This window comes from Podarcis tiliguerta (genome assembly GCF_965153285.1).
Source record: "Podarcis tiliguerta genome assembly, chromosome: 1".
Lineage (NCBI taxonomy): Eukaryota > Metazoa > Chordata > Lepidosauria > Squamata > Lacertidae > Podarcis > Podarcis tiliguerta.
Window position 1 is genome coordinate 89277524 of NC_139534.1, and position 16085 is coordinate 89293608.

Below are 16085 nucleotides of genomic sequence, written 5' to 3' on the forward strand. Positions count from 1 at the left end.
TACATGGCTCAGTGTTAGTATTTAAGTGGAATTTGCTGCCAAGGAGTGTGGTGGAGTCTCCTTCTTTGGAGGTCTTTAAGCAGAGGCTTGACAGCCATATGTCAGGAGTGCTCTGATGGTGTTTCCTGCTTGGCAGGGGGTTGGACTCGATGGCCCTTCCAACTCTATGATTCTATGATTCTATGAAATATCTTCCCATAACTGGTTTCAGATGGGCCTAAACTCTGCCCTTCCTGTATAAAGAACATTGTGACAACTATAAGAATGTAATAACAGCCCTGATCGATCAGGCCAGGGTCCATCTACTTCAGCATCCTGTTCTCACAGTGGCAGAGGCATCAAGTTGTGCCCCAGATTGGGCAGCATCACTCGTGTGTGTGACATCACAGATGTGTCATGCATGTGTGACATCACCCATGCAATGCTGGGATGTGCACTCGGCCCAATGATGCGTGCACAATGCAACATCCTGACATCACATGTACGATGCTGGCATGTCACATGATGCACACCGCCCCCTTCTTAGTCATAAGCCGCCACACATGATATTGTCTCCAAGTTGCTCTGCTTAAAATCCTGCCTTGATGTAAAGAGTTTGACCACATGGCTACCTCCAATCTTAGACTTATTTGAATCTGTGTGTGCGTTTAAGGCTGGCAGTTGCAAACTGTGCACTGGAGCACAGCAACTGCGCATGCATGGATGCCACACTCCTCAGAAGGCAAGTTTCCCATCCGCGATGAGCAGCAAAACAGAGAAGTTCTCAGCCTTCAATTCTGGGACCCAACGGAAGGTTCTACTCATTTCCAGGCACAACTAGCAGAAAGCTTCCTACCTCTGCCGTAGATCTCAATCCCAGAGTGAAAGACTCCAATGCCCAAGGTGGAAGTGTATTCATTTATCCAGTACTAGAGAAAGGGAGGGGAGAGAGAGAGATTTGAAAGTATTAATGACACAGACATTGCTTGGACAGTTTTATATTTATGCATCATTTTACATAGCTATTGCATCTCACTTCATCCTGAAGGCTCTGGATAGGTAGCAAAACATTTAACATAGAAAAGCAAGCCTGTAAAATATGTCTCATAGGGGTGGGGGAATCAGATATAAAATTGCACGAAACCCAACAAATATAATAATAATAGCTCAAGCACAGCTTAACCTCAGCCCACGTATATTTACCAGTAGGAGAATATGTTCAAGTGCTGCTAGAACGATCACCCGCCCCCCTGGCTTTGAATGCTTTGAAACATTTTCGGATCATGGCTGACTCTGACCCGCAGAACTGAATCAGAACACGAGGAGCTGTGGAATGTGTCAAAGCAACCCCAGAAGTGGTCTTCCCACTTGGTAGATGCATCACAGGGGAAACTCATGCTAGTAAAAGGAGGTGAGTCCACAGAAAACCTTCAGCTGTCAACCCAAGATAGAACAGGCTTGAATGGGGATTTCCCCAAAATTTTGGAAACCAGTGTTATCAAGCAGTTTTCATAACTACAACAAGAGTGGGGAGAAATACCCCCATTGGCTGAAATAGCCAATAATGCTCAAAGACAGCTGAACGCTGGAAGTTTCAGGACAGACGAGGAAGTATTTTTTCACACTGCTCGCTGTTACACTGTGGAAATTGCTTTCACAAGAGGAAAGGATGGCCAGCCACTTGGATGTCTTCAAAACAGGATTAGATAAATTCTGGGAAGATAAGGCTATTCACCTTGATGACTACATTCTACCTCCACTGTCAGAGGTAATATGCTTCTGAATACCAGTTGCCGGAAAAGGCAGTGTTCTCCAGAGGCCACTACAAAAGCACAATGCTGAACTAGAAAGGCCACTGGCTTGATGTAGCAAGGCTCTTGCGCTGTTGGCATTATAGATTTTGGAGAAACCCCAAAAGGGAAGATTGGAGGCCAGTGGAAAGTACTGGCTAAGCTTTCTTTCCAAGGCAGGGTCTCACATGGGAGAGAAGCATCAACATGACAAAAGGTGTCATGTGGCCCATCTGAGAGAAGTTGCCATGGTGATTGGGTGGGGTTCAAAGTGACAGGAAAAGAGCAAGGTGTGCTGGGAAGAACAGAGATTAAAAAAAGGGGCTGGGATCCATCTTGCGCAGGCTGGTTGGGAGAGATGCCTTTGACTCCAGTGCTGCACTGCTGTGGGGAACAAGTCCTGCGTGCGATGACCATGCTGTGCGAGCTGGACTCCCTACACGCGGAATGAAGGTGTAAATAGGTGAATAAACCACATTTCTTAAAGCTACGACACTCTCCGCCACATCTTTTTTTTTTTTTAAATGATATTTATTAAATATTTAATAGTTACAAACAGAAAAAGAAAAAAAGGAAAAAACAATAAAAATTTAACAAACAATACATCAAAAATAAAAATAAAAAACAATGTCACACAACAACAAGAAAAAACTAAAACATTTAAAAACATATCCAAATTTCATTTCATTATCTTTCATATGCTTATTTCCTCGACTTCCTCGCACCTCCCTTTTTTGTATTCTAGTTCAAATTAGCTGGTTCAACAAATCCTTTCCCTCCTTTCCCTTGTGTTAGGATAAATTATAGAACAAAAATTGAGAAAGAGGGAAAGGATTTGTCTCCACCACATCTTCAATCCTCCAAAGGAGCACAGACATTGGCTTAGCAACTGGAACTCCCTGGAGTTTTCTACTGCTTGGCAGGGGGTAGCACCCACTATTGTAACATTATGTTATATTATGACATCACAGTTTAACTTCCCTGTTACTGCTTAAGAAAAAATCTGCATCTTTGGGGCAGGGTTTTTCCCCTTAAGGTCCAGAAACTTGAGGGTTTTTTTTAAAAAAAAAAATCTTAGGATACAGAGTTCAAATTCTGCCTTTCTGTACTTGAGCCACAGAACCCACAATGCCATAGTGATGATGAACTAACTGGTCAGCAACTCTCTCTTTCTCTTCTCTCAGCTAAGTTGCTTTCCGCAAGGCCCTCTGCTTCATTCTCTTCAGTGGTATTTTTCTGCCATCTGGCCTTTATAGACCCACCTGTCTCTGGGTGGCCCTGATATGTAGTAGTATCAACTAGTGTGCTCCTAGTGGATATACTTAATCCACTTTCCTTGCCTCCTCCCTTGCATTATTGATGATTCTGCCAGTCCTATTAGCTTCCTAAGTATCTGGAGATGCATTTTGAATGAACACTCAAGTTCCATATAAAATCAGAGTTGCCTTATTATTCAAGAGAGGAATCCCAACGGTGACTGGAAGGAGGGAGGCTCAACCCAAATAGCATCAGCTCCTAATTCCAAAGTGCCTTGCCAGCAATTTTCCTCCGCTTTACAAGCCTGCTCCCCTGCCAGAAAGCCCCTTAATGTTCCTTGGACTCCAGCTAGAAACTAATGCTCTCATTGTAGGGAAAAGCCTCGCATCAGATCTGAGCCTCTGTGGCCCCCGACCCATCTGCCATATCTTCCACTATGCTTCTAATCCCAGTATGTCCCTTATTAAGCAGGCATTTTTCCAATCCGAGCAGTGCAGAGCCCTGTGCATATGAAAGCAAAGGAAGGGAGCTAAGATGTCAGAGAATCATAGAATTGAAGAACTAGGGTCATCTAGTTCAACCCCATGCAATGCATGAAACCGTGTGTGCACACATACACACACACGCTCCTTTCTGGAGCAGTCATTATGGTTTATGTCTGTTAGAGTCAAGAAAGCAGAAACACACACACACAGAGAGAGAGAGAGAGAGCGAGGGAGATCTTCATTTCAGTGGGCTCTGGCTAGGTGAAAGGGACAGAATCATTATAGTGCAATTTCCAGCTAAAGTAGAAATCAGCTGGGTCAGCATTGATTCGTAAAAGCAGGGATGAAGGACCTTTTCAGCTTGAGGACTGCATTCCCCTCACAGGCATACATGAAGGGGCTGAATGCCAGTGGTGGCCAAAGCCAGAGGCAAAAGTACACAGAGCAACAGATACGACTTTTCCTTTTAGGACAGCAGCCTGCACACACTCCCGACACACTCTTTTCCATCTAGGCAAGCAAGAGGTGTCATCGCAGTTCAAGGTCACATCCCAGCCAGGCAAAAGGACTCAAGGACAAGGCCTATCCAGGGCTTTTTTTCAGCCAGGGCTCGCCAGAATGCAGCTCCAGCACCTCTCAGGTAGGCGCCATTGCCATTGTAAGAGAATGAGGGAGGTTTTCATGGTGAGTTCCGGCACCTGTTTTTCTAGGAAAATAGCACTGATCCCATCCCTCTTCCCTCCAAGCACCAAAGATCTATAGTGACCTGTTTTGGCCAGAGTTGGCTCATAAGAGGTATAGTATGGCAATATCCACTTGGAAAATACTGTAGTCTGAGTAGGGCATATGGCTCTATACATTGACCCCAAGGCTATGTACATGTTAGTGGCTTTAAAAGTAGTGAGGTCACACACACTCCAATGTTTCAAGCCACATTTGCATGTTGCTGCACACAAACCAGTGAGAGGGCAGGGATGTCTTCACCTCATGCACACCTGATGTTTGGTTTCTTTGTCCCTGCAACCTCTATTCATGAAGCTGTCATCTGCACACGCACTGTCATCTGCACATGTGCAATGAGTGTCTCAAATGTACACTTCAGGCTTTAACTGCAAAGTGAAAGTGGCTTCAGTTTTGCTTTTGGAGTGAAGCCAGTTTGAAGGGGAATGCGTCAAATAGCAGCATTTCTCAAGAAACCTCACAATAGCTCTGCATTGTGGGTAATATTATGTGTTAAGGTAAAGGGACCCCTGACTGTTAGGTTCAGTCGCGGATGACTCTGGGGTTGCAGCGCTCATCTCGCTTTACTGGCCAAAGGAGCCGGCGTACAGCTTCCGGGTCATGTGGCCAGCATGACTAAGCCACCAAACCAGAGCAGTGCACGGAAACGCCGTTTACCTTCCCGCTGGAGTGGTACCTATTTATCAACTTGCACTGCATGCTTTCGAACTGCTAGGTGGGCAGGAGCAGGGACCGAGCAACGGGAGCTCACACCGTCGTGGGGATTCGAACCGCTGACCTTCTGATCAGCAAGCCCTAGGCTCTGTGGTTTAACCCACAGCGCCACCTGCGTCCCCAATATCATGTGTAGACAGATTCAAAGCCAGCAGTGGACGTGCACTGGAGCCAGAATAACGGGTAATGTGTAAACAAACTAAGTTTTCTGGTAAACGGCCTATAAATTACTCAGCTTTCTATACTGTATATCATCAGTGAAACTTGTAGCAGAGAACGTCCTAAGAAAAGGAAAAGGAAAATAACACACATATACCATTGAAATGTACATCCCAGAACTAATTTGGGAGTAATTCTCATTGATTTCAGCAGAACTTGTGTCAGGAAGTAGCTATGCTTACTATGTCAGCCTTATTCTTCCTTTGTGGCTTTATCTCACTTTCAGATTACAGATCTACAAATTCTGTGAGATAATAATCAAACATCAATTTCTCACAAAGGACTGGAGCTTGTCTGAGGGTAAGCTTGCTCACAAGACAAGTGGGAATTTACCCCAGCATAACAATACAGACTTTGAATCAGTGTCTCCACATATTTCATGGACATGTAGCAGTATAATGCCTAACTATACCATTTATTTGCTTGTTGGCTAATTCTTTCCCATCACTTTGGCTCCACTGAGCCCTCTGGGAACGTAATTAAATAATATAGAAGCACATCATGGACCATGATGATGAAAGAATTTGTCCTCTGCCCCTCTGCATCACCAGGAGTCCTCATGGCAGCTAACAATGATGCAAACTTAACACAATAAAACACAAGCACAGGGAAGCATCAGTGCAAAACTCCAATCCCTTTTTTTAAATTGAAAATTTATTTGTGTGCATGTGGACGTACCACAGTCTCTAAGCGGTGAGAAACCTCACAGCCTTATCACTACAACAGATATCATTCCAACCCTTTTAGGTTTCTAGGTTACCCACCTTCCAAATTCATAGCTTTGGTTCCAACACAGAGAGCTATTCAGGTGTAAGTGTATTCCATGCTAGCCCCGATCTACTGTTCTCCTGGCCTTAAGATGATGGGGCCTCCGGCCAGACGAAGGAAGGAAAGCTGGCCTCATCCTTCTGGTAGCATTGCTGGCTTAGCTGTTGCTAAGGCAACAGACCTGCTCTTGACCAACTCCTTAGACATGCTGAAGGGGGCCATTAACAAAGAAACTGGTTTGATCACTTCAGCAGTTCCCTCTACTACAGAACCCCATCATACAGCTATAAAACCACATGCTAGGAGAGAATCCAAAGATGACATCCAAACCAACCAACCCCCCGATCCAATAGCACTGTTCTTCCCCTTGAAGAGGTCTGCCCCAGACCTACAAAGAAACAACAGAATCACAACTTTCCTTGTAAAGTAATAGCAGTGCCTGGCACAAAAAGCATGTGTGATCAAAAGCACATAGTCATAGCATGGTTATGTCATTAACCATGCCAGCTGGCTGAAGAAAGCTGGAATCCAATAATGTCTGGGTGGTCCACACGTTCTCCACCTTTGCAGCATGAGAACCATAAAGGCATTTAAAGGATTTTTATTTTTATTTTGGCCTAAAAATGATTGTATCACAGCATCTTCTAATACCTGGCACAAACCAGCACTCATTTCATATTTATTTTATTATTAAATTTGTATTTAATCATTTGCAGATCTCAGACAATGACAAATTGGAAATAAATGTGCCTCAGCTACTCTGAGAGTGCAGGTCTCTGCCACCTTCCAAATGTATTTTATTTTATTTTGATTGTTGAAAACAATCATTTTGCATTTTGCTTGACCTACCTTTTCATTTTTAACAAGTGAGCTCTCAAAAGTGAGATGCATACACACACACAAACAAACTTAACCACAAAATAATGCTCTCATCATTAAGCGAGAGGGAATTGCTTGTTTGTAGGATGAACCAAGGACATTGGGGGGGGGATCAAGACCCCCAGCCTGAGCAGTGATGAGCAGCGACAGCACAGGTCCCCGGGTCACAGCTTAAGGAAGGGCACTGCCCTTAGGGGGAAGCAAATGAGGCTTGTTGTGTCTCCCTCAAAAGCATGAGATTCCCTTTGAAGTTCAGCAAGGAAGCTAAAAGCAAAGCAGATGAATCAAAGCATCCACTTTGTCCTCCCTTCACCTTCATCTCCAGAGAGCTGCAGGAGGAGTTCAGGGGTGTGCATGACTAAACTGTGCAAACAACTCATGGCTCTTAGGAACAACCCCCGGTATATCTGTAAGGGCAGCTGCTCTGTCACTGTATATACAACCACACAGTTGCTTAGTGAGCTGGAAAAAGCATGGACTCCTTTTTAGAAACCCACAGACACATTGGCTGCTTCGACAGCCCAAAGAAGTGGAAGAGCAAAGTGGCAGCACAATTAAATAGAGGGACCTCAGTGCTTTGCTGCTCTCTTCATAACACTTTCTCAGGTCAGGTGACTGTCAGAAGGAGGTAATGGCAGAGCCTGGAATCCTGCACAGAATTTGGACTCCTCCTGTGGGTCTCTCAACTTCCATGTTTTGATTGGTGCATGTGGCTAGCCCTCATGGTTTCAAAGCAGAAGCAACATGGGGGGGGGGCTCATTGCATGCGTGTGATGTCATAAGCGGTAGGTGCATGTGATGTCACAAGTGAGACACACGTGTGACGTCACGGGCATTGAGAAACCCAACAAGGCCCACCGCCAGGAGGCCAGCAAGGCCCTCAAGATTGGGGAGGGGCCCATCCCCACATACTTTTGGGGGGGCTGCCCATACATACGGGTTGCCCATACAACCCAACTTGATTTTGTGATTCTTTCTCCTGAAGACTCAGCATTTCTTAATGGAAAGCAGCCTTAGAAGTTGTGATCAAGAGCTTGCAACAGTAGGGTGGGATGTGGATGAAGAATGAAGAAACGGGCTGCTTAACCCTTCTCCCTCCAATTATTTCCCATGCTCGAAATTATTTTCCAAGCTGCTTTCTCACCTGTGGGATGGAAAATTCATGTACCTAGGGAGTGTGATCTAACATAAGAGAGTTTAGGTTGTTGCACAAGTGGTTGTATAAACAATAGTGCAAGTGGTAGCATGCAAAGCTTAACTGTCACCAGCACAATGATGGCAGTTACACCAGAGGTTTCACACCATCTTTTGCAAGTGCAGTGCACCTATTGGATTCAGCTGTTACTAAGAAGAGGGCTCCCCTTTGCAGAATGCCACTTGTATGGGTGAGCTGCCACAATTGCATATCGCCCAGTATATTTCCCCCCGCAGGTAGAAAAGTTCTGCTGAGAATGATTTTTAAGAGGAAAAATTGCCAAAGGTGAAAGAGTTAAGCAATCCCTCCCCCTGTCACTCTTTTCACTCTCAAGCACACTCCCCAAGGTTGCTTTTCATTTGGAAAGAAAATATTGGGGGGGGGGGATTGCGAGAGAATCACACAGCTGAGGATCATGTGTAGTTTCAGCCTCAGCCCTGGCTGCAATTTAGCAATGCTGAACAGCTTGGAAATGAGCAACACCGAACATGTGGGAAACATTCCATCAGATCTTTCAAAACCACAGATGTATCACACATGGAACATTTGAAAGCAAGGGTACAGCTGGAGCCCAATAAAATGGTTAGGGGACATTGTGTTTCTGGTTTTTGATTCAGCCGAGCCAACGAAGGAAGTAAATGCTGCAAATAGGATATGGGTTTAGATTTGGATTCCAAAAACATCTATGAGTTCCCATTTCAGTTTGTTGGCTCCACACTAGCGGCTAAGGCTCAGAGTCCAGGAGCATCGCTATTATTTTGTTAAGGGCCAGTATGCTTAACATTTTCCATCTGCGTTATACTTCAACAGGCTAGGAGCCAAGGCTAACTTGAACGTTACTGGCAGCTGGCACTCGGTTTGCTTTCCAAAGATGCATTGTTGGACTGACTTAGTCAGCCTCTGAACAGTCACATCGTGCCTGGATGTACTCTCTGTGCTGATCATGAGAGCCATGTTCATGGCAGTGCATTCTTCTTGGGGTCTTGTACCCGAGTCTCCATAGGGAGGTGCATAAGTCATCTCTGCAAGGGGGACACATGCATCTTCCCAGGGCAGACATGCATGATTTGCCCCACCCTACAAGATGTCTAGGAAAGGTCTTAACTTAACCCTTAAAAGGCCCTGTAGTAAAAGGAGGCTGAGCAGAGGATGCAGAGGAAGGGAACGGCTTGCAAAGATCATTATGTACCTGGATGCTATAGTGAAAAGCAGTAAAAAACAAACTCCTGGGGAAAGAGTTAAGCATCCCCTTATTGCACCACATCACTCAGCCTTACAAATCTATTTTTCATTTTAAAAAAGGAAAGGTATATGTGCTTCATTACATGGACCAGGTAGTTCCCCCCGCCCTCAGGTGCAGAAAGGGAATGTGTGATACCCAATGTCATTCAAAGCACATATAACGGTATAGACATATGTGACATGAAGACTCTATAGGGTGTTTCTGAGAGCCTTTTCCACATCAGATTCTGAGGTAAACAAAACTGGCTATGGACAGTACTGATTCTGATTGCAGGTGGGGGGGGGGTTCATATTGACACATACCAATCAAGCCAGCCTATCATCATGGGGCAGGAGGGGGGCAGGGGGGCAGGAATAATGTAGAAACCATTCCCCGTGTGATTGTCTGTGTGTAGGAAAGGCGGAAAAAAAGAGAAAGAGAACCTTCTCGGTGGTGATGACTCATTTATAGAATTTGCTGCCCAAAGAGGCCTACCTGGTACCAACATTGTTATTCTTCTTCGGCCAGACAAAGATGTTTCCATTCTCTCAGACTTTCCAATACATTTAATATATATTAAAGGATGATAGAAAGATATAGATAGATCGATAGATCGATAGAGGATAGAGAGAGAGAGAGAGAGGGAGATGATAGATAGATGATAGATGATAGATAGATAGATAGATAGATAGATAGATAGATAGATAGATGATAGATAGATAGATAGATAGATAGATAGATAGATAGATAGATAGATAGATAGATAGGGATAGATAGATAGATGATAGATAGATAGATGATAGATAGATAGATGATAGATAGATAGATGGTAGATAGATAGATGGTAGATAGAGATAGATGATAGATGATAGATAGATAGATAGATAGATGATAGATAGATAGATGATAGATAGATGATAGATAGATATTCACATGTTTATCCTGTATTTTATTGATGTATTATCTCGTAATTCATAAACTGTTCTGGAAGCTCTGCTGAAGAATGTCATTGCTTTCCATCTATAATCTGAAAGGGCTGACGTGAAATTCCTCCCTAAAATTCTTGATTGGCTACCTGGTGATACTATGTGATGACAAAGCATTACCACGATGCCAGTTAGAGGGACAGCAGTGCTTTCTGCCCTCAGTCTCAGAAGTCTTGAAAGGAAAAATTAGTGGAAGGTAGCTGCAGAGATTTTGGGAAGCACTATCATTCCCATAACCTTGAAACAGGTGTTGGCAGTGGGAAATGGTAACCTGTTGTGTATGGAGGGATATTTGCTCCCTTCCCACCTGAGCCCCCAAATTGGGGGCATATTTTTGTAAAAGAGTTTCAGCTCAGCCTAGGTTTGGTGTGGTACAGTCCAGGATCATGTTTATTTTTGATTATTTGCTGCTTATGCAGAATACTTGTCACTTTTTTTCATTTTGCGTTGAGAAAAGTGTTGAAGGAAGGTTTTGACCCAGTCCTGTATTATGGACAAAAATGTTTGTTTAAAACATTTGTACACCAACTTTCATAAAAAATTGATTCCAGCGTTTATGTATGAGAACATGTTTGAAGAAGGCAGATGTAGCTGCAAACACATAGCTACATAATTCATGCGAATCATGGGAAAATCCATTCATGATATCAAGGTTGAAAAGGAGCCAAAATCATTATTAGAGCCAGAGCCATATTGATTGAAGGAGTCGGCTTCAGGCATGAAAACGGGAGGTTGGGGTGGGAAGGAGGTGAAGTACAGTCTCGACATTAACTTCTTGGGTTGTATTGATCCTGATGTGAAAAATGAGATCATGGCAAAGGGGAAAGGAGCTACAATATTTTCAAAAAGACAACAACAGTGAAATTGTCTAGCAGTTGTCTCTCGCCACCCCTCACCCAACACTAATACTTACTTGAGCCTAAGGCGAATTGTAAACAAGTGGAACCTGCTACAAAATCCTGCAGCGTGGAGTTCTCAAGTTTAAAGTTACAGCCAGCCATGTCCTCTTTTGGAATATTCCATTCCATTGTGCTCCCTGCTTTTTCCCATACCTTCCCCCAAAAGGCCCTCAATATTATATGGCCACTGAGCATCCTCATTCCCCACTAGGCTATTGGGGGGGGTCACCCCCACCTGTTCCGATTCCATCAGTCACACACGCCCCCCAAGTTGATGGAATTTGCATTTTAAAAATTGCATTTTAAAAATCCTGCACATCTGATTCAAAGAGTCTTGGTGTAATTTGGCCCTCACCTACTGTATAAGACAAACGGTTAGAGAGATTTCGCTATTGTTGCCTCTCTCCCACCACTTCTGTGACTGATAACATTCACCAGCAGTACTTCACTTTAGAAATGTGATAGACAACATTTCACAGTTGCAAATCAATCTAATGACACATGTTGGGCTGGGTGTTGTTGTTTTTTTAAAAAAAAAAATCGAGTGGGAGTCAAGTCACTATTGCAACAGGAAAAAATGTGAGACCAAATCAAATTATTAAAGATTATCTATTTTTTCATTGTTGGGAGATTCTGCAATTATCCAGGGAATGCAAAACAGGCTGAAAATGAACATAAAACCATATTCTGTGGCCCAGTTTTTTGGGATCTCCCCAACTATTCCAAGTAAACCTTGTGCCATATTCTCTGGTGGCAGCAATAATGGGAAGCTATTGACAAAAGGCAGCTGTTTCTTTCTCGCAATGAGAACTATTTGCTAAAGGAGGCAATTGGCACTTAAAAATTGCCATGTTACTGTGGGGAAATTTCATGGCTAAGTGCTGCACATGGAGGGATTATCACAGCAGTGAGATGGCCGGCGAGAGGAGAGATCAGCCAGAAAACACTTTGTTGAATAGAGCATATTGTGGCACAAATCATAGTTTGCAGAGGGAGACGATGCAAGAACATAAATGCTGTCCAAAAAGTATTGTAACACCTTGCGCCATTGGTTTTCTGAATAGCAGAGCTATTCATGATGTGGTAGAATACGGGTTGGCATTAAACCTGCTAGTGGATGCATATCCTAAGTCCTCTGTGTTTGAGTAACATGTGAAGAGGGAAAATTTGCTGAAAAGTGCCTCTGGGCTGCCCATTTAGCCCAACCCCTAACCAGTGGCGTAGCATGGGTTGTCAGCACCCGGGGCAAGGCAAGTAAAGGCAAGTAATTTGCGCCCCCTAACCCGCACGCCTGGCATCCCCCCCTCCACAGTGGGCGGCGACCCGGCTGCTAGGATCGGATTCGCACAGCCAGCACTGCAGTGAGAGAGAGTGAGTGAGCCAGGTAGGGGCAGAGAGCTGCGAGTGCGAGCGCCCCCCCCAGATGTTGCGCCCGGTGCAGCCGGCCCCCCCTGCACCCCACGCTACGCCACTGCCCCTAACTTATAATAATACAAATACTAATAATATTTCTATTCTGTTCATCTGACTGGGTGGCTCAGCCACTCTGGGCAGCTTTCAACAAATTAAAATGGGTAGGCAACCTAAGGCCCAGGGGCCGGATGCGGCCCAATCACCTTCTCAATCCAGCTCACAGGCGGTCCAGGAATCAGCGTGTTTTTACATGAGTAGAATGTGTGCTTTTATTTAAAATGCATCTCTGGGTTATTTGTGGGGCATAGGAATTCGTTCATTTCCCTCCCCTCAAAAAAATATAGTCCGGCCCACCACATGGTCTGAGGGACGGTGGACCGGCCCACGGCTGAAAAAGGTTGCTGACCCCTGAATTAAAACATCAAACACAGTAAAACACAGCTCCTCCTGCCCCCATCATTGTCACTGTCACATTGAGAGCAATTATTTGCCGCAGAGAGCCATCTTTCTCCTTGTGAGGAGGCTCCTCAAATGATTTAGAATCCTGGTTTACCAGGGTTCATCTTTTCAGCCAGCCCATTGTAACTGAGCCCAGTTTTTGAACTTCCCACATCACAGACCCAGGGGACAATCTCACCATGTGGCAAAAACTCAGAACTAGTTTACAAGGTGGGGAGAGCACCTGAGGTCACTAAGGCAACACGGAGAAAATTTCACGATAGAGCTAATTCTGTGCAGTCTTCCTCCCAAGGCTTCCATTTCTGTGCTAGAATAGGCGCATAAGAAGGTGCTGTTTTGGGGGGGCAGGGGTGTCAAAGCTCTGTGGAGGAGCACATCCTTTGCACACAAAGGGACCCGGGTTCAATCACCTGTCTTTTCAGGCAAAGACAACTTGGAGAACCATGGCCATTCAGCCTCGACAATCCTGGCTACATGGATCAATGGTCTGACTTCAATTCCCTTGGACATTTTTATTTAAATAAGTTTTAAACATTTATATTTAAATGCTTTATCACAGAGCATGTTTTCAAATAAAGGTAAAAGGTAAAGGGACCCCTGACCATTAGGTCTAGTTGTGACCGACTCTGGGGTTGCGGCGCTCATCTCGCTTTATTGGCCGAGGGAGCCGGCGTACAGCTTCTGGGTCATGTGCCAGCATGACTAAGCCGCTTCTGGCAAAACCAGAGCAGCCCATGGAAACACCCTTTACCTTCCCGCCGGAGCAGTACCTATTTATCTACTTGCACTATGATGTGCTTTCAAACTGCTAGGTTGGCAGGATTCAAACCGCCGACCTTCTGATTGGCAAGTCCTAGGCTCTGTGGTTTAACCCACAGCGCCGTATGTAGATACTAATGTATCTCCAGACAGCAATGTGCTCTACAAAGGGCTGCCCTTGAAGCTGCAGGTAGTGCAAAATTCGGCAGCTCAACTGCTCTCTGCAGGGGAATCTTACCATCATATTAGGCCAGGTGAAGGAATTGCACTGGCTGCCAATTGGCTACTGGGTTAGGTTCAAGGTTAGAACCAGGATACCTAAAATTTCATCTCTTCCCCTGCATGCCCAACCAATCCCAGCATTCTGCAGGAGAGGGCATCTTGCAGATACCATCCTACCAGGAGGTCTACTCCACACAATGTCAAAATCAAACACAGAGTGTAGCAGCACCTACCCTTTGGAACTCCCTGCCACTGCATATTAAACACATGCATTCTCTATTGCCTTTTTGGTTCCTGCTAAAGTAGCCTTTCAAGAAGCCTTCTAAAATATTTACCCCAGTTGGTCTTTGAATTGTGTGTGTGTGTGTGTGTGTTGTACTTGCTTTAAACTGTTTTTATATTTATAATTTTTCAAAAATTGTTTTTACATATGCAATTCATTTTAAGAGTTTTTTTTGAGATGCAACTCTTTTATATCTGTTATTCTAAAATTGCTTTAGGGTGCCTCATGGTAAGTCATTCAAAATAATGCTTTATCTCAATGTGCACACTTGTAAATATATTTTATTCTGAAATATGTATTTGTAGTGCATTTTGGTATTTTTGAGCTGAGAAGTGTATCACAAAATTCAGAGAACTGCAAAAATCAGGAGCTGCAGATCAAGATGGTTTGCATCGGAATTAACAGATACTGAATTCCTCAAGCGTCACTATTAGACTTGGCAGAGATGATGCACAAAGAGGCCGTTGATGGACTTTTTTACAATGGGGAGAGGGCACCAATTGGCACACTGAGACCCTGCTCACTTGGATTTGCATCCAAGTTGCATGGGCCATTAAATGCCATGATGTATAGCTAGGGAGAACCAACACTTAGCAGTCACTGTAGGTCTCTGGTCCTGATCCAGTAAGTGCTACGCCTTAGGAAACCTGTTTCCATACACAGCCATGCTTTGCTGGATCAGATGAGAAAATGGGGTAGGGGGTGGAATTAGGGGTAAAGGCTTCTCTTTGATCGTCTCCCTTCTTCTTCTTCTGGAGTGGCATATAATAGAGCAAAAGGCAGGAAAAAATTATGCAAAACACATTCTCCCCTGCCCCTCACCAGCCCGGGTCTACACTCATACGGTATAAATATATAACTCTCTTCAAAGTCTCCCACTGTGACATGCAATTACTTTGCAGCATATTCTTCCACACGCACTGCTTAAATATACATTTCCAGGATCTTTAAAGCCATTACCAGCGAGGGGAGAATGCATATGGAACTGTAAAAAAATAAAAATACAATTGCATACACTCAATACTTTTTTGTTCCCCTCTGTCTCCACCCATTTTTGCCTGCAGGAATTTATAAAGGAATTTATTTAATGTCTCAATTATTCCTAGTGAAGTCTCACTCACAGTCTTGTCTCATTTAAGTAGAAAGCAAAGTGTAGAGTCATATCTGCTCTGTTCCCAGTGGCATGGTTTACCATTTAAATGAACGGTCTTTATCAGGTAACGTGGAGTGTAACCCTAAGCAAATTTCTTTGTACTTACTGATCAAATGTGTCCAGCAAGAATTAACTAATAAATGCAAATATTTAGAGAAGACATCAAGCATGACCCCATAATGATGACCTATGTAAATCCCTAAGGGAACATAAGGCTGGATCTCACATGCTTGCTCATCACTTGATGACCGCAGCATCAAGCCATCAAGGCTGTGTTAACTAATAATCATGTGTAAAAAAAGATATTACCTCATCTGTGACACAATGCTTTGTAATAGATTCATTTCACACATTAAGAACATAAGAAGAGCTCTGCTAGATCTGGCCAATGGCCCATAATAGTCAAGCATCGTGGTCTCACAGTGGCCAACCAAAAGCCTATGGGAAGCCCACAATCAGCAGTGGCAAACTCTGGGGTTTAAAATTTCATTGGCACCATGTGCAATGCCAAAATTGGTCAGGCATAGCCAGTGGTCAAGCACAGTGGCAGCTGAAGTCTGGGTCACAGTCTGAAGTCCCCTTCACTGTTTTAAAGCCGTCTAAAGGCCATCACTGCATCTTGTGGCAGCAAAGACCATAACTTAATGATGCATTAGGTATGT

The 16085-nt window shown here is 44.1% G+C and overlaps 1 protein-coding gene across 2 annotated transcripts in view; it reads right to left on the reverse strand.

Moving 5' to 3' along the window:
- Window positions 1-16085, reverse strand: part of LOC310657919 (deubiquitinase DESI2-like) — a 48249-nt gene that overhangs the window by 10062 nt on the left and 22102 nt on the right. Inside the window, exon 2 of one of the 2 annotated variants that reach the window (XM_083399185.1) lies at window positions 836-908. In XM_083399185.1, the coding sequence (XP_083255311.1) occupies window positions 836-908 (73 nt within the window). Of the gene's footprint in view, window positions 1-202; window positions 332-835; window positions 909-16085 lie in introns of those variants that run through there. The other variant, XM_083399186.1, reaches the window with a different exon arrangement.